This window comes from Tachypleus tridentatus, chromosome 7, assembly GCF_004210375.1.
Source record: "Tachypleus tridentatus isolate NWPU-2018 chromosome 7, ASM421037v1, whole genome shotgun sequence".
NCBI classification, from domain to species: Eukaryota; Metazoa; Arthropoda; class Merostomata; order Xiphosura; family Limulidae; genus Tachypleus; species Tachypleus tridentatus.
The window spans coordinates 73,593,392-73,612,098 of NC_134831.1; the positions used below are offsets into that span (position 1 = coordinate 73,593,392).

Genomic DNA, 18,707 nt, shown 5'->3' on the forward strand with positions numbered 1-18,707 from the left:
TGTAGGCAGGGGAGACAGACTAAGTCAGAGAAATCAGGGTTAAGAGATGAAAACAAGCCATTTTCTTCTTCCTTGTTCAAGCAATGTGTCCCCTATGATAATGAGACTACCCTGTCCTCTTTGTCCTGTGAGGATGGTAGTACCATACTTGAGGGTGACCCTGAAGGAACTGAAGAGTTGGCCTTTTCAAACCCACCCAATCTGTGTTCCAATTTCTCTGTGGTGTCTCAAAACCTCTGGCAAGTTACTGGTAATAATAATCTAACAGTTCCATCTGAGACAGGTGAATCACAATCATCTAACCAATACATTCTTCCTAACAATCATGATTACTGTATGCCTCCTCTCACTCTCATGGATGGAACGGGAGGTCTTAATTCCTCTTGCTCACCTGGATGTCAAGAGTTCCTGGAGAAAAAATCCACATCAGTACAGACCGATTTTCCTGATGTTAGTGAATATGGTGAGGAATCTGAAATTCCTCTAGTAGCAGAAAAATCTACAAGCACGTCACCTTGTGAGTTAGACTTTTTTTCTGCTTGTGAGTTATCTGACTCCATGCTTGATACTAATCCCTCTGACTTCTTCTCTTCTAACACTGCTAACTCTGACTTAACACTTTCCAGTACATCCAAAGAAAATCCGTTCCTTCTTCCTCTATCTAATAAAGCATGGTACCTTTCAGAAGGATATGGAAATACTCCTGTAGTACCACAAAACCCTTCAGATTTAGAAGTGGGATGGACTGGAGCTGAACAGTCACTGTTTCGTGTAATCTGGCGTATTTTCTACAATAATTACTGTGCCATTGCTCGGATGATTATGTCCAAGTCTTGTGCTCAGGTCAGTACCAGATTAAAATGACATTTAATAATTATAAAATATATTAATGTTGTTAAGAGATATTTTTATATATTTAAACATCAAGAATTCCATGAACATGTCAAAGAAGTTACAAATTATTTATAATAAATATATTCAAGAGATTTTGACAAGCTTGTGTGATCAAATTTGACATGATTTACCAACATCCACTGATTTATTTATGCTCATTAACATTTTAAATAGTCATTCACTGTTTACTTTACCATGAAATAATGATATTGGATCTATGTATTTTTTTTATATGATAACTATAAGTTATTTCCTCATAAAGTGGGTGGCTGAAGGCTGCCTGGAGGAGTTACCTGTTTTAAATACTAGCATCACTGTATATTGTCTGTCAGTCAGTAGACACTAAAATGACATTACATCAGGGGTGTTTGATGATGTAATTTATACTTTAGTAACATCAGTAAAACATACTCATGCCATGAATCAGAAGGAGAATTATTCACTCTGTAGGTTACAAAAAAGCATAATATATACATTTCAAAAGCAAAAAATAAAAATATTTGTTGCTGTTAATTTGGCTTTTATTTACTCTTGAAAGAGAACACTTTTGGAGACACTGCTGAAGAATATCTAGTATTTATCTTATAATAGATATTATTTTCTTGGCACTTGTATATAAAATTAAAATAGTAAATACAAAACACAACATTAAAACTTATACAAAACTGAAAAAAGTTTCTAAAATGTGGACTCTGTATGTTTCATGGTATGCCATAATATCTTCAAGAGTGAATTTGAGACAGAAATGCCATATTTACTTCTTGTTAGCTAGATTATGTGACCTGTGTGTAAGTCTGCATAAATCTCAGAGGAGGTCTGTCCATATTCTTATGCATATATTTGCTAGACCTTTGTCTTAACTTAGTAATTCATGATGTTTTTGTAAACCTTATTACTTCCAAGGGTTTGTGAATACTACTGGCTCTAATACCCTTTTGTAGAACTAGTAGTACTGTTTTTCCCATAATATTTTAAGAGTATTAGAGTTAATGATATTCACAAACCCTTGGAAATAATAAAGTTTAGAAAAGATCATGAATTATTAAGTAAAGATGAAGGTCTGGGGAGTACCTGTACAAGAACGTATAGAAATGTAAACTTACACCCATGTCACATGATCTAGCTAAGGAGAAGTAAATATGACACATCTTACAATTTTGCTCCTGAAGATGACGTGGTAAACGTCAAAACATCAAAAGTCCACATTTTAGAAATCTTTTTACTTGTGTATGGATTTTTGATGTTATGTGTTTATTTATTATAATATTTTATCTTATAATCTTCTGAATTTTGGGAAATTTAGTATTTGTATTAAGCCTTAATATGTCATCTGATAACCAGCTATATGAAACGATAAACATCAAAACTAAATTACAGAGATACAAAGCATACCTTTAAGTCTCATTGTCTCTTTCATGTGAGTATGGAGTTATAATTTGTGTACATCTTTAGTCTCAGTGTTAAGACCTTGTATTTTATGGGGAAGGAAAGAAAGAGGAATTTAACAATGTAAAGAAATTTATTTATCTGATTAATACATTTAACTTTCAGAGTTTCTTACATTGAGATTGTATCTTTTCTCACACAAGTGCCAGGCAATGAATCTATTGATTGTGTCATTTTCCATGTTCAAAAGGATGAGTGTCCTTGAACACTTCTTTCTATTGGTGTATTAAATGTGTTTCTTTTTGCAGCTGCATGAACTGCATTTTAGTTTTATGATTTTTTTTCTTGTGGTGAAATTAAAAACTTCAAAGCAGAGTACACATGACTCTCAAAGTAGTTTACTTCACTTTGAATTCAGTAAATTTTATGCCATGTTTCATATTTACTGCTAGTAAGTAATAATCCTTGATGTGCATGGATGGAATCAAAATATGCATGTCACAACTTTTAATGGAGTTACATTCAAAATATATTTGAACAACTGTATTTTTATTATATGTCAATAAACGTAGCATTAAAACATAGATTATTATCCAAATTTTATATCATATAACTTTAGTTATTAATTAAAAACAAGGAATTACTTAAATATGCAATTTTCATTTCTCTGTATCATGAGACCTCTGTGCTCTGAATTCTCCATTTTAGATTTTTATGCCTCTCTCATATGGGTTTCAGGATGTTGGTTTGTTATAAATACTAACTACGAGTATTGACAGGCCAGAATTTAAACAAGAATCTGCTACTTTTATTTACTGAGTTATCAATAACCACACCACAGAAGCTCCTCCCAACTTGTCATGCTTTTGAAATTACTTGTTTACTCATGCTTACTTGGAAATGGTACATGTTTATAACCAATAGAAAGGCCATTTGTGAACTACATGATTATGACACCTTTATATTAATTTATGGTAAGTGATGCCATTTTCCAAACAAATTTTATTGAATGTGAGTTGAAGTTTGTAACTCGATAAGAAAGAACTTTTCTTCACCTATTTATAGGTTAATTGAAGGTATGGTAGATAATAATAATAATTTTATGGCTTTCTATTTTATTGTTTGAATTATTTTTTTTGTGTTTAAAGTACATATTTGAAAGCTGCATGAATTATTTTTTGGACAACCATTATAATACAAAAAAAAAAAGTTCAGTGAAATGTGCTGCAGGCCATAAGCAGTAATTAGGTAGTCACATTCTTGTTTTTATGTATATTTTTATTATTTGTATATTTATTTTTTAACAAAATATCATGTTGCATATGAAATGTGATATTTTCAAAGGAAAATGTGAAATAAGCTCCTTTAGACTCAACACACTTCTGCCAATGAGTTGTAAGCTTATAAATTCCATTTGTAAAGAATTGGATATCCTTTGATGCAATGAAGTATTCAAAGGCACTTTCAATTGACTGTTGATTTGCAAATGTTTTGTCCTTTAAAAATGTCTAAATGTGTAAAAAAGTGATAATCTGTAGGGGTAAAGATTTGGTAAATATGGTGGATTAGGTAAAGTTTCATACTGAAGTTCATTTAGTTTATGGTCACTGACGTATGAGACACAAGGTTGTCATGAATGAAGCACTATGGGTCCACTGTGATTGGCTGTTGATGCATAATTTCAAGTTCCTAATAATAGTTCTTTGTTGTGATTGTTTATTTGGGTTGAAAAATGAATAATAGATCACACCTGCTGATGACCAACAAACACTGACCATGAGCTTCTTAGGGTGAAGAGCTGGTTTTGGCATGTTTTGGTGCTTTTTTATGGTCAGGTTACTGTCTGGATCATTGTTGATTGTCATAAAGAATCCATTTATTATCACATGTGATAATTCTTTGGAGAAATGGATTATTTTTGTTGTGAGTAATGACTGAGGAACAAATTTTAGTTTGTATTGTTTGAGGGTTTTCATTCAATTCATGTGAGGCACTCATTTATCAAGCTTTTTCTCCTTACCAGTTGGTTCAAGATGTTGGGAAACTGTTGAATAATGAACATTAAGTTTTTCAGCAAGTTTTCTCACTGTTTGGCAGTTATTTGATTCAACTAGAGCCTTCAATTCTTTCTCATTAATAGCTGTCTGAGGGCAGCCCCAAGGCTTGTATCACCTAAACCAATGCTACTTGCTGTGCCATCACCAAATGCATGATTGTTATTATGAGCTGCTGTTGCTGCATTGTGACCAAGCTTGAGCTAATACAAAAAAAATTACACAAATATCAATTTTATCTGTGGTGATAAAAATTAATATGAATATGATTTAGTTTCAGAAATAAGAAAAATAAAGTGAGCTTGAAATGAACCAGATAATATATTATTCTGACTTAAAATTGAGTTTCAAATTTAGACATGAAAATCTGACATTTTGTGTGCAACAACCTGATAATTAAAATGTAAAATTTAAAAACATAAATGAAAAAATTTAAACAATTTTTTTTGTAATTATCGTGAAGGAACTTATGGTAATGTTATCAGACATTTTGTTTATCCTAATCTCTCCACACCTCTGCTGGATTATTTGTTGCTTGTCACAGTAGATTATTATTGTTCAAAGAACAATAAAACAATAGAATTAAATGATATAGTGGTCAGTCCTATGGACCAAACCCACAGTGGATTAATTTCTTGTGTAATGAATATTGCACAGGCTGGCTTACACCCAATTCTTAGTGTGCCTTTATGCAGTATAAGCTTTCAACCTACTAACATTTTTGTTGAGCCTTCAACAACAGATTTGATGCTGTTGGTATTCAAAAAAAGTAGTTTTGCACTTTCAACTTATCTTTGGTCAGCTGTTTATGAAGCATAATCTGTATTCATTGCATGTAAGTAGGTGGCTTTATACCATGCTAGTTCCATAGCATTTCTAGACCATTGTAACCAGTGACTTTGTCTTGGATAACCCAGTTTAAGCCATCATATTAAACTTCTTGTATCATTGGTTTTGGTACTCAAAGGATTACCCATTTTTCCATTCATCAACATTTCATGGTATGATTTATTTCTTTAAACAACAAATTATAATTACTTAAAGTTCTGTAAACATGGTTCACTAACATATGCACCAAATTAACTTTAACCCTTTCAGGTCATACATTTTTTTTCAGCTATATCACATTCACAATCATTGTAAGATAACTTAGGGTCATAGTCATAAGCATCATCAGTTTACACAAGATTGTTTCTTCAAGTGTGAAAACACTGGAGTGACTTCAAGACATTTTGGGATCATTTTCTCAGAACAGTTAATCAGTTTTCATCTGCAATTATTACCACTGTTTTGAATAGTAATGTAGACCATGTTGGATATGAATTGACTGCTGAGATTATGTTTTGTATGTTGAATTTTTGCTCTCATATCAAATTTATAGCAAGAAATTCAAACTGTTTTATGTGATTGCCCTACAGCAAAGGGTATGCTTAATGAGGTGAAACCTATATAAATGTGTCAGAATGACTAATTGCCCTGGGAGTAGAAATTTTGTGATGTACTCCAATTTTAAAACTTCCTCATTTAGCACTGAAAAGATCATCCAGTATCATATTCATTGACATGAAATTGATAGATATGTATAGTGGAAATAGTTTCTCATCTGTTTTCTTATAGTTTGAAGCACTTTGTGTTTGCGTATAGTGTTGATTGTGTACAAAAAAACTAACCTTATCTTGTATTCATGCTTAATTGTGAATTTTGTGTTTGGATATTTACTCTGCATCATTTTTAAATTTTGTTATCCATGCTGTTGCATAACTTGGTGGTACAAAATGTTTCTGAGAAAAAATATATACTATATTCATAAAAATTTGTATGCTACTTTAGAAAAATATTTCTGTGACATAGTATTGCAGAGATCAGTTACAAATGCGTAGTATTTGTTTATCTAATGAAGTATATAGTTACAGATATCAGTTCTCAACAACACATCTTTACTTTTTGATGATAAATACATCAAATACATTCTAGTCCGTTCTCATTTCTACATGGGCCCAGCATAGCCCATGTTGGGACGCTTAACTTGTAGCCTGAGGGTTGTGGATTTTAATTCCTGTCACATCAAACATGCCTGCCCTTTCAGCCATGGGGGTGTTATAATGTGACTGTCAATCCAACTATTCATTGGTAAAAGAGTAGCCCAAGAATTGGTGGTGGGTGGTGATGACTAGCTGCCTTTCCTCTCGTCTTACACCAGTGAATTAGGGACGGCTAGCACAGATAGCTCTTGTGTAGCTTTGCACAAAATTTAAAAACAAAACAAACATTTCTACACAGTGCCTCCTACAACTGGAATAATGTAATGTATTTGTACATCTCGCAGGTCTACACATTTGCTCAGAAAGAACTGGCAGACTATCCCCTAGAAGAAAATGTTCATGATAACACCCCGCCCAGGAAGAAGAAAAAGAAGCATCGTCAGTGGTATATGCATTGCAGGAAGACACAGTTGAAGAAAGACACGTCGTCCAATCATGTTTACAACTATACTCCATGTGATCATCCAGGACAACCATGCGACCAGTCATGCCCTTGTGTTATTGCACAGAATTTTTGTGAAAAATTTTGTCATTGCAAATCAGATTGTAAGTTGTTTTTCACCACTGAGAAAGGTTTCATTAGATTGTAATGTGCATATTTAAAAACTTAATTGTCATTTTCTGGGTGGCACACATAATAACCTTTTGCATTTTTTGGCCTTTTACTTTGGAAAAAGCTGTGTGTTTAATCCATATTTAAATGGTAAGAAAATGCATACATGGTTTAATTAGACCAAAATATGGCATGGTTGAAGATAACAATACTTAGAATATGTTAAATAGTGTTTGTAGTCATCAAGTTTACAGAGCAATACTGCCACTGTTACATTTTTTATATGCGATAAAGTAATATTTTTAAAGTAATGTTATGTCTGTTTGCTATCACACATATTTGTATAAAAAAAAGTAGCTAAACTTTGCTGTTGCTTTATCACCATCAGAAGAGTGACTACTTAGGATACTCTGTATCCTAACTAGGAGAGTTTTGAATAACCAGTTACTGGTGGTATCCTTTGTTGAAAGCCACTGACTATTCTGAATTATGTTTACAGCTAATTGTAGAAATTCCTACACATACTTAAATTTCTTATCTGATGTAGTGATTAAAGAGTGAGTGAATACTTCTTTAGAAAGCTTTTATGGCATATGACATGAGTAAAATTTTGTGTACACTCAAAACATAAAAAAATTCTCACAGTTATTGGTGTATTTAGGTAGGGACTAGAGGGGGTACAGCCAAAGGACCCATGGTCTTAATGAGGACCCACTGTTAATTTTATTTTATGTAAAATTACATGAGATGTAGGGCCCACAGAACTTATTAGCTCCTGGGCCCACACAACCTTAAATCCACCGTTGCTTTCAATTAGACACTGTGAAGAGTTTAAGATTTACCTTACACTCTTGTCATAAGTTATAATTACCATGGAAAGCACTATATTTACTACTATTTTTCTAGGCTTTTGATTATATCAGTTATCCCTTTTAAAAAATAGCTAGATGGATGATCAGATTGTAATAAGCTTGCAAATGAGGCTGCACCAGTAATAAAAATAAAACTAACTTTTTATTGCAAAGTAATTCTACTGTTGTCTAAATATGATGCTGGGACTTGTAAATAAAACACTTTATTTGTGCTTGTTGTAGAAAGTGTTTTATCAGTCATGTTTCTGGCATCACATTAAGCTTGCTTAGAAAGCAAATTTATATCTTATTTTGATCTTAAACTTTTAATATGATAACACTTTTACTGTTGATAGAAAATTACAGTAACTTGACATTTGCATGTTACTATAAACATGAACGTTTGCATGGTCAACAGAAATATTCAAATGTGAATTTATCATCAAATTTTCACTGATATTTTTAAGCTATCCATGAGTTCATACTTTCATTAAGGTGGTCAGGGGATTTGACATGCAAATTTTTGGTCATTAGATTGTAACTATTCTTCAAACATCCTGACACTTTCAGGTTTATAGAGATTATACTGTGAGGGTCAATTCATCAATCACTAGGAAGAGCAGCCCAAGAGTTTGCAGTTGATGGTATTAACTAGGTGTCTTCTAAAGGGAGGCAGTTTATCACTTTAAAATTAGAGGTGGTTAGCAAACAAAATCAACAAATAATAGAGACGTTTACGGTTTCTTTGTTAAAAGCAAGATTTTGTATCATTTAATTATGGAGATACTAGTGAAATTGTCTTGTAATAAGTGTATTAAGTTCTTTTTCAACGATTGAGTGCAAGAATGATGTTTCTTTTATTAGTTTGTTTTTGTTGTATAACATTTTCAATGCAATTTATTCATGTCTGTATACAAATACTCTTCAGTATATTCTTATATCATCAACACTTGCCTTTTCAAGTGTGTTCTTTGATTAAAAGGAGAGATATCCAGTGGTTGACTAGTGAGAGAATGTTGAATCAACTGTGAGTAAAGATCAAGGAGAAATTGTGTTATAAACAGCAGCTTTGTGTAAAATAATTAGTAGATGTTGGTTACATGCAGAAATAAAACATGAGGAAAACTGGTAACATAAAGAACTTGTAAATATGCAAGAAAAAATATTATAAATAAATAAAAGTGGCTAGATCAGGCTTAGAAACAACAACAATTCGTTATTTGTATGCAAAATTTAATTGCTATTCTGTTTTGAATACAAGTAATATTGATCTGTTAATACAGTAGCAGTGAAGCTTGGAGTGCATATTATTTTGCTTATACTTACTGATTTAGATTTATAGTTGAAGGCATTAATTATATCATACTTTTCACAATCCTTCATATTTTGGCCTGAAATGTGTTTCTCAGCTATACCTCTGGATTAAACAAAGAAAAATTCTTTACTGTCTCCACCAGAAGGGTTTTATTTTAAAAGTATATCTCATAAGTTTGTTTTATTTGTACGTCAGGTCAGCAGCGGTTCCCAGGATGTCGCTGTAAAGCTCAATGTAATACTAAACAGTGTCCATGTTATGCTGCAGTTCGTGAGTGTGACCCAGATTTGTGTCAAACTTGTGGTTCAGGTAAATAAAAATAAATACACTTAAGTTCACAAAAAATGAAACTATTATTGTTATTAACATAAATAGATTGGTCCTTGAGATAATCTGTTTTCTTTTAGTACAGGGTCTGTCATTGTTCTCTTCCCCAGTGGCTTGGCATTAAGTCTGGATGTCTATAACATTTCAGTACCAATGGTGGGCACTACACAGATAGTCCATTATGTAGCCTTGTATTTAATAACAGAATATTTAATATTCATGTATCTGCTTTTTTTTGTTTGTTTGTTTTCTGTGTGTGTGTGTTGTTGTTTTTTGCCCTTCTAAAATTAAATAAGCTGAATCATGAAATACAATCTGAATATTAGTTTTAAACACTAATTCAGTTTTATCAGTCTTGCCTTATGTTGAATTTATGTGTATATGAAAAAAAATCAAATGTTTACCTTATTTGCACTGACAGTAATGTCTATAAATGCAGTTAATAAATCAAATTTTAATGTAGCAAAAGTTTTATATTCTTTAGTATAATCATGAAAAATTGTAATAACAATTCTTTATAAAGTAGCACACATGTATATTGTGCCTGATGTCATTTAATAAGGTAAGGTGAGTTAGATAAAGTTCAAAGGGCAGGAAATGAATAAAATTAAGAGGAAACATGTTATGAGTCTTAAACTATTTAAGGTAAGCAATTATAGTTTTCTGTTGCAATTTGTAGTCATTCTAGAAAGAAAAAAAATGAGTAATTTATATTTATTTCATATTTTTATGGTAGTTATGAGATCAGTCAAGCCTTAGGAGTACACATAGAATTAGAATAGAGAAAATGGCAAATAAAATAAGTTTCAAGTGAAAAATAATGTTTTATATTTATTTTGGAGGTTTCAAAGGTTACACAAATTTTAAAATTTCTAGATGTAGGAAAAGTATTTTTAATATTAACATGAAAATCACTTTGCACTTATATTAATAGATATAATCTGATATTTTGTATACAAAGGAGTTGTTATGTTTAGTGATAGCTTGCCAGATTCTGTGAAGATATACTTACCATATTTAATGTTACAGTTAGCAAAGCAATGGTTACTTTGTGGTTAGCCCCCCACTAGTACAGCCTATGGATTTACAATGCTAAGATCAGGGGTTTAATTCCCCTCAGTGAGCTCAGCAGATAGCCCAATGTGTCTTTGCTATAAGAAAAACACACACACACTTTGTGGTTAAAAGATTGGTGTTATCCACCAACCCTGTGTAGAAATAGTTTAGTAGACAGTAATGCTACTCTTGTTTAGATGCTTGAGATTATTGTGTAGTTTCTCATAACATTTTTCATGCTGTTAATACTGAATTTGTATTATGTTGTGTTGGAAACTACAGAAATATTTTTATACAACAAGAATTAATGTAAGAATATTAAAGATTAAAATAGTACAGTAACCTAAGGAATCTCTCAGTAGCTAGCCATCATAGTCATTTATTAATCTTACACGATTTATGTACTGTTGGCATGTCATGTTACTGTTTTAATGAAGGAAATATTACTCCAAAGAAAAAATATGTTCATGCACAGGACTCATAGTGAAGCCTAGTTTCCAATTTAACAAAAGATTCTCAAAAGTTCTTTCTTTTTAAATAAGGTCTAACTTTTCAAGTACTCATTTCTTCATTAAATTTTCTTTTCGCCACACCTCATCCAGAGTTAAACCTGAAGGATTATTTGAGTGAGAAAAATACTCGTTGTTTTGTGATTATAATTCTTAAATTTCTTAAGCAGAAATATTAACACAAATGTTAAACCAAATTGTATCATTTTTTTTTGCAGATATGTTATTATTTAGATTTGCAATCTTTAAGAAAAATATGCTAATTCTTAAAAAAAATCATCATTAAAAGAATCATGTAAAGTATGGAAACTTTAAATATATTGTTAATTGATTGAATACAAATAATAATTAGATAGTATTAGTATTTTTAAAAGTGTGAAACTGTTCCTTTGATTTTAAATTCCTAGGTTACATTTGCTGTTCCTTTCATTCCAGATCAGTTTGATGTGAAAAACATATCTTGTAAGAATGTGAGTGTACAGAGAGGCCTTCGAAAAGTAAGTTTACATTTGGAAGTAAAGCACTGGAACTTTTACAGTTATTCTATAATGGTACAATTTACTCACATCTAATGTAATTTGAATATCTCTGTAATTAAGAGCTGATTGTACAATAACAAAATATGTGAAAAGATCCATTTTGATAAAGAAATAAGCTAGGACTCTAATGAAGACACTTTTACCATGGCACACAGATCAATAGGTTGGCTTGAAGCTAGACACCACAATAATAATTATAAGGAATTGATCATGTAAAAAAAATTGTACTTTTCAGTAATTCAAAAAATATTAGACTTACCACATAGCTTTTTTATATTGCTTGATGTATCTTTGACAACTGATTGTTACTTGATGTATGAATAAATTCCAAAAAATTGTTTAAATGATGTGTCTAAACATTTTTAGCATCTTTTATTGGCTCCATCTGATGTAGCTGGTTGGGGTATTTTCTTAAAGGACACAGCACAGAAGAATGAATTCATCTCCGAGTATTGCGGAGAGGTTTGTAAATTCTTGTACTGTTTATTCTTACTGTCATAGCTAAGCCTTTTCAAATATGGATTCATTTACTTTTATTGCTTTGCTGGTGTACTTCGTTCCTTTCAGAGTATGCTAAAAGCCATTTATCTCAACCAGACAGCTTTCATAAATAAATGATCAAGTTAAAATATATCACAGTCAAATTACAATCATAGTTCATTAAGTGCACGTGCTATGAAGTATTATAAGTAATTTTTGTGTATAGGTTTTATGTCTAACTTAAGTGTTATTTTTACATTTTAGCTACTTTTATAACAATGAATAAATAACTTGAATAATTTTTTGAAAGACAGCATGTTAAATAAGGGGTATAACAAGTTTTATTTTTGTGTGGATATACATCTGAAGTAGTTTTTCTCTTGTATTAACATGTCTCTCTTCTTTTCTTAGTTTTATAAGACTACTTTATAAGTTGTCTTGTTTAAACTTTTTAAATATAATTATGGCTTTGAAATATAAGTGTCTACAAAAGTAGACATAAAACAGTAGCTGTGTTATAAAAGCTATCACTTATCTTCCTACCAAACAGTTATAACTTTTGTTCTATGAATTAAGGTACAACTAAAAAGTTAAAATTGTAAAGTTATTAGTGAACAGATATCAACGGCTGCAAATGGCATAAAACAATCTTAAGTTATCACCTGTTACGTATATAACAAGACAAAACTGTGCTATAAGGAATACTCACAGCCTTCTTCCTAATAGTCAGCTTAAATTAACTATCCAAATGTTTCTTTTGTCATTTTTTATAACAAACTGTTTTGGGTTCAGGCTGAGGTGAATTGTGACAAAGGTAATTGTATTTAAAAAGAGGGATGTGTAGAAAACATCTTTGTCTGACCTATAACTTTAACATGAATGTTTTTTCTGTTAGTTTCATTTCCTCACCATTGACATCTATGTTTTGATTATCATCCAGTTACATTTTGTAAACATCTCAATATCCTTTTAGCAAGTTTGTTAAAAATGGACGTCTCTATTGTGTTATCATTTAGATAATTTCTCAGGACGAAGCTGACCGACGTGGAAAAGTGTATGACAAATATATGTGCAGTTTTCTTTTCAACTTGAACAATGGTAAGTGACTCCTGAAGAAACATTTGTGAGTTAAAATAATCACGTAAAGAAAAGGCAGCCATGCTTCTTTAAAACATTATTTGTTTTGAATTATTTGGCTGAATAATTTTACAAAAGAATGTAGAATCACAAAAGTTAATAAATAAAGGGTTGAAAGTAAAAAGGTCTTAATTATGTAATTACTTACAGAGAAATGTATTATTTTATGCGGACGCTAACTTAGAAAGTAGGTCATTTGTTGTTAGTGGGTTGGAAGACTTACTGGTGTTAGCATCCATGTATACTATAGATGTTCTGCAGGATTCTGTTTATGTTGATTAGTCTTCTTTTAACATCAGCAGTGCTTTTTTTTTTCTTTGTGTAACACTGGAATATATTTAAAGCAGGGCTTCCCAAACGTTTTATTAACTGTCGACCTATAGGCAAACTTATAGTTGTTGTTCACCTCAAATTAACACTTTTCAAAAACAAATTAATTTTTTTTAAATATATATTTTCTTTATTGTATGAATTTATACACTATAGACGGTTCAAGAAAAGGATTGAACATTGTTCACTTGGTGTTGCTACTAGGCATAGGGCAGTTAATTGCATAGGCTTACCTTACCCTAGTGTCCATTCTGTATATACTCTATTCAACCCCAGAGGGTCAATACTGATCACTTTGGGAAACTGTCTAAAGGATGTGTATGTTTGAATCTAGATTTCTAACATCAAAGTGGTTGGAACTTTTCATACCTTTTGAACAAAGATACAGTAATGGAAGTAATTACAGAAACACATTACAGGAGTCACAAACAACCTGTAAAGGTAACCAGGCAAATGAATTTGTTAATGATACAAACCATTATTATAGAAAATACAAAAGTGAATAAGTTGTAGAAGACATTAGTATTTTGTTATTATTACTTCCAACAATTCAGACAGCTTATGTTGTATGCTCACCTTTTGACTTCAGTTTTTACATAAGCCCACACAACTTCAAGAATGTTTATGGTAACAAATGTTCCATTGGCCTTTTTTTACAAGTGAGATATTGTATTACTAATTTTCTGTCATCTCACTGGAAGGTGAATTATTTTCTTATGGTTCATATTCTTGGAGGAATAGGATATTGGATAATGATCTGTATGTGCTTGTCAGGACGTAAAGTACCATCAATTTGCTGATGTACAGTCCTCAAACTTGTACTGATTCACCACCATTAGATTTATATATAGGCTTTATTCTCTCCACCATACAAAAAATGTAGTTATTTCCAAGCAATCTGAACTTGGATTAATCTCCAAGTTATCCACTCATCTCCATCTGTACTCACTTATTGCTCATTTCCACATTTGGTTCACTTCCACTGAGACCACTTTGTGCTGACATGTATCATACTGTTCTTGGCAGGATCTGTAATCAACTATTGTCTATTTTCTAAGGAAGATACTTGAGATTCTTATCTTTACTTTTGGAGAGTTTCAGTGTCAGTTACAAATACCATATTCACTCTTGTATACATCTGCTACTAAAACACAGAACTTAGTCCTAGTAACCAATAATGGATTACACTACTACTACTGATCAAAGTATGACTGCCTGTACTTTTACAGGTCTTATGCTGTTTAACATTTTCTGATTGGTTGGATGAAATTAATCACAGTGTGAACTGTTTTAAAGAGGTTTGTTTTGCAGTAGTTATTTCTTGTAGAACAGTGGAGACCAAGTACAATAATGTTGCTTTGTTTGATTACCTTTCTTATTCTTAAATATAAATCAACCGTGATAAATAATATTTTTGTTAACACCCTTCATGGCTCTTTTTATGTTGTATAAGTGGATAAACAGGAAGTATTAAAGGAATGCATTGTAATTAATAAATTTGTTAGAAAGTTATTGGAAAAATTTTTGCAATATAACTTGGAAGTATTTAGGAGATTTGACAATATAAAGTTAGCTTTTATCAAATTTAATAGTAGCAGATGGTGAGGAAATAGTATAGAATCTGTTTACTTTTAATAGTTAGGTTTTTGTATATTTGCTTTTTCTAGGGAGGATATTTGATACATGTTGAAACTGGTAAAGTGTTTATTTTTTACACTTAATATTTTGTTCAGAAAAAGAAAATAATGACACTTTCTAAGAAATATGAACATTGTAACTAAGAATTTGTCAGCTGGTGAGAATAAACTAGTATAGATAAATCCTAAGTATTTATTTAGTAGTACTACTTGGGGATCATACATGTTTCAGAATTAGGCACAAACAGTTGAGAACTGTGAATTAACAGCATAAATACCAATATAATTCCTCAGGAACATGAGTTATGTTTCAAGACTCAGATGCTTCTTGATTCAGTTACATACTGTTGCCTAGGGCATGTGGACAGCTTTTGCCACTGACCTTCATGTGATAGAATACTGTAATTTTGCTTTCCACTGCTAAGGTAGGACTTATTGCAGGTCTTTTTCTGACTCATCTTGGTTTTTATGTTGATCTACATTTCATTGCTATTAAGTACAAGGGATATCTCCTTAGAAATTCTAAATCTCCAGTCTCAACATATCTTTATAATCTTAGTGTTTAAGAATTTTGTATCAGAAAGAACTTGTATATATTCCTTCAGAAAGCAATCAGTTTTTGGTGCCAGAATGTAATACTGATTTATATACTTTCAAAATTGTTTTAATACATTATGTAATTAAACTTCTGTAAATGTAAGTATTTAGGTAAAATGCTGTCCCAGAAGTCTGGATCTGTAAGCAAAAAAATACACAATTTAGTCTTTATTTATTTATTATTCAAATTGCATGCCCTTAATAGCCATGAACAAATTAATTCTTGCTATATTATGCAATGATGTTTTTCCTGAAATATGTACAACTGACATTAACCTCAAGAATATAATGTCTATTTTCCTTATGGGTCCATATTTCTGGGACATCCTGTACATAAGATCATTTAGATTAAACTTAGAGCAATTGTGTGAAATGTCACTATCAAGAAGTAATATTTTATTCACTGTGTTCCTATTTACTAAGGGAAACTTTAATGTTGTAGGGAGTTTTTGCTGCACTGATTACTTGTAATTTAATTAGTAAATATATTAGGTATAGAAGAGATGTAAACAGTTCCAAATTTATATTAATTCTAGAAAAACTTGGATTTGGGGTCAGTACAGTGTGGGTGTAATATAGTGAAATATAAATGGTTCTTTTGGTTTCTTATAGATTTTGTTGTTGATGCTACAAGAAAGGGAAACAAGATTAGGTTTGCTAATCATTCAGTTAATCCTAACTGTTATGCCAAAGTGATGAGGGTAAATGGAGATCATCGTATTGGAATTTTTGCCAAACGCCCTATTCAGTCAGGAGAAGAACTTTTCTTTGATTACAGGTACAAATTAGGGTTAATTGGTGTAATTCTGGTTTATGAAGAAAACATTAATTTGTTATTGTATGCTTTTTGTTTTCTAAAATATAAAAATTACCATTAATAATAAGTTTAGTATTTGTTTGAAGTAGCCCTAACTGCAAATATGGTAATGTCTTTACAGAGTCTGCAAAATGGTGGTAAATTTCACTGATTTCTTTTAATATTGCTAACTCCCAAAAAATTGAGTTAAATATTTAGGGCATTTAATTACGTTATAAGTGAATGAGAAAGGACTAAGAATGGTACCATTGGTGAACCAATTCTGTCATTTAATTGTACTATGATTAACATTTTAAAATTTGAAAAAGTAAAAGTGGTTAGACAGAATATGTAAAAATGATAAATTACATTTCTAGATGGTTAAAAAGAAGAGCTGCACTGGTTCATCTTTGTGTTCTTTCTCCTCAGATATGGCCCAACAGAACAGTTGAAGTTTGTGGGAATTGAGCGAGAGCTGGAGTTTTTATGAGTTTAAGACTGTAAGGAAGTACAATTGTAGTTTTGTAGGTTGCACACAGTAATGAGGTAAATTCTTCATCTCCTGGGCAGTTGGTCAAGACATAATTTAATAGTTAAGGTACTAGTTATTGATAGCCATAACCAAACATAAGAATAGAGATTATGTAATTGTGTTTTGAATGTGACTACAATGAACTAGAGTTATGAGAGTGTCTGTTAAACAGTCATTTTTCAATATCAAGGTTTGAGTGTGTAATTCATGAAATATATTCTGTACATTGTTTGTTGTAAATGCAGAGTTTTCATAGTTGTTCCTCAAAATGAATATATTATGACAAGGAACATTTTTATTTGAAATTAAAAGAAGTTAAAGCACTGCATGTTGAATGTATTTGTACATACAATAAAAGTACAATTCTTAAACGGAATGTTTTTTATTACATAGAATTGTCTTTTCACACTTGGAAGAATTACACTCACAATTCTTATATAAATTTATTTTCCATAAGTCTAAAATCATGTGGTTTGATTTCAGAGCACTCTTTAGAAGAAAAGATAAAATAGTTTTTAACAAAATAGCAGTAATTTGAACCTTTAACTTCAATACACATCCACCTGACATGCACAAAGTTCTACATTCATTGTAGAAGCTAAGCTTTGTATAATTTTCTTTCAGACAGAAGAATTGTGCACCTTTCAAATATAGATTTAAAAACAAATATATAATTCATTAACAAAGAATGACTAACAGAACTATAAGACAGAACAGTCTGAGCTTTTACTAGTTAGAAATATCATTAACTGCTGTGAGCTTGAAAATAAGCTTTTTCTATTGGTTATTATAGCTGTTGACGAGTCCAGAACATTTACTAATAGAGAAATCAGAAAGATGAAAATACATACTGAAATAGGTCAACTGAAAATGGTATAGTGAAGTTAAGATTGAATAATTTGCTTAAATATCTTCTTTAGAAATTAAAACAATTTTAATTATAAACTACATTCTGATACTAGTGTTATCAACATACACAGGTTCATCAGTACTGGGAGTGGAAACTTAACCTTTTGAGATATGATTTTCTTTTGCTGTGCAAAGTTTTAAATTAACAGGTAACTTCTTTGCAATAAAGGAGTCATTTTGAAATTCTCTTTTAATGCAAATAGTGAAAGAGTTTCAGTTTTACTTGCGCCAAGAAAACATGTTACAATTTTGGAGTTTACATTTCATTAGTGTATATTAGGTTGTTCTACCAGTTTGACCATGCATTGTATGACAGCATAACCAGCTTGTTTGTGTCATATGGGAACTGAAGGATACTAGTAGCAAAGAACACTTACCGTTGTCACGTAACCACAAAACAAACTTGTACGTTCAAAAATACCTGTCCATGCTGCAGCTTCCACTGTTTTGTCCACCCCATACACTTGTGCAATAACTCTTAAAGAAAAATAATACCTAAATTTTTACACCCAGTCCATAAAGTAGATTCAGTCCACCTCTATTCCTCAATTTGTACAGCCAACATTAAGTGATTGTTTTAAACATCATTCTGGAATGCGAATAAATCGGCGAGATATATCAGAGTACGGACAAACAAGTTACACCCATTAGTGGATAAAAACATTTTTGGTCGAACAAGTGACCATTGATTGTGCATATTTGACATTTTGCCACACATACATGCCATCCAAATGTAGGATGGCAGCATCGTTATTCCATTCTG

General features: G+C 31.3%; 1 protein-coding gene across 3 annotated transcripts in view; it reads left to right on the top strand.

Moving 5' to 3' along the window:
• Window positions 1-17,406, top strand: part of LOC143255971 (histone-lysine N-methyltransferase EZH2-like) — a 54,837-nt gene extending 37,431 nt beyond the window's left edge. For 2 of the 3 annotated variants that reach the window (XM_076512465.1, XM_076512467.1), the window contains 8 exons: window positions 686-843; window positions 6,661-6,922; window positions 9,291-9,404; window positions 11,423-11,484; window positions 11,893-11,988; window positions 13,023-13,104; window positions 16,320-16,485; window positions 16,933-17,406. In XM_076512465.1, the coding sequence (XP_076368580.1) occupies window positions 686-843; window positions 6,661-6,922; window positions 9,291-9,404; window positions 11,423-11,484; window positions 11,893-11,988; window positions 13,023-13,104; window positions 16,320-16,485; window positions 16,933-16,993 (1,001 nt within the window). In that variant the 3' untranslated portion in view covers window positions 16,994-17,406. The remainder of the gene's footprint in view (window positions 1-685; window positions 844-6,660; window positions 6,923-9,290; window positions 9,405-11,422; window positions 11,485-11,892; window positions 11,989-13,022; window positions 13,105-16,319; window positions 16,486-16,932) is intronic. The other variant, XM_076512466.1, reaches the window with a different exon arrangement.
• The last annotated feature ends 1,301 nt before the right edge of the window (window positions 17,407-18,707 follow it).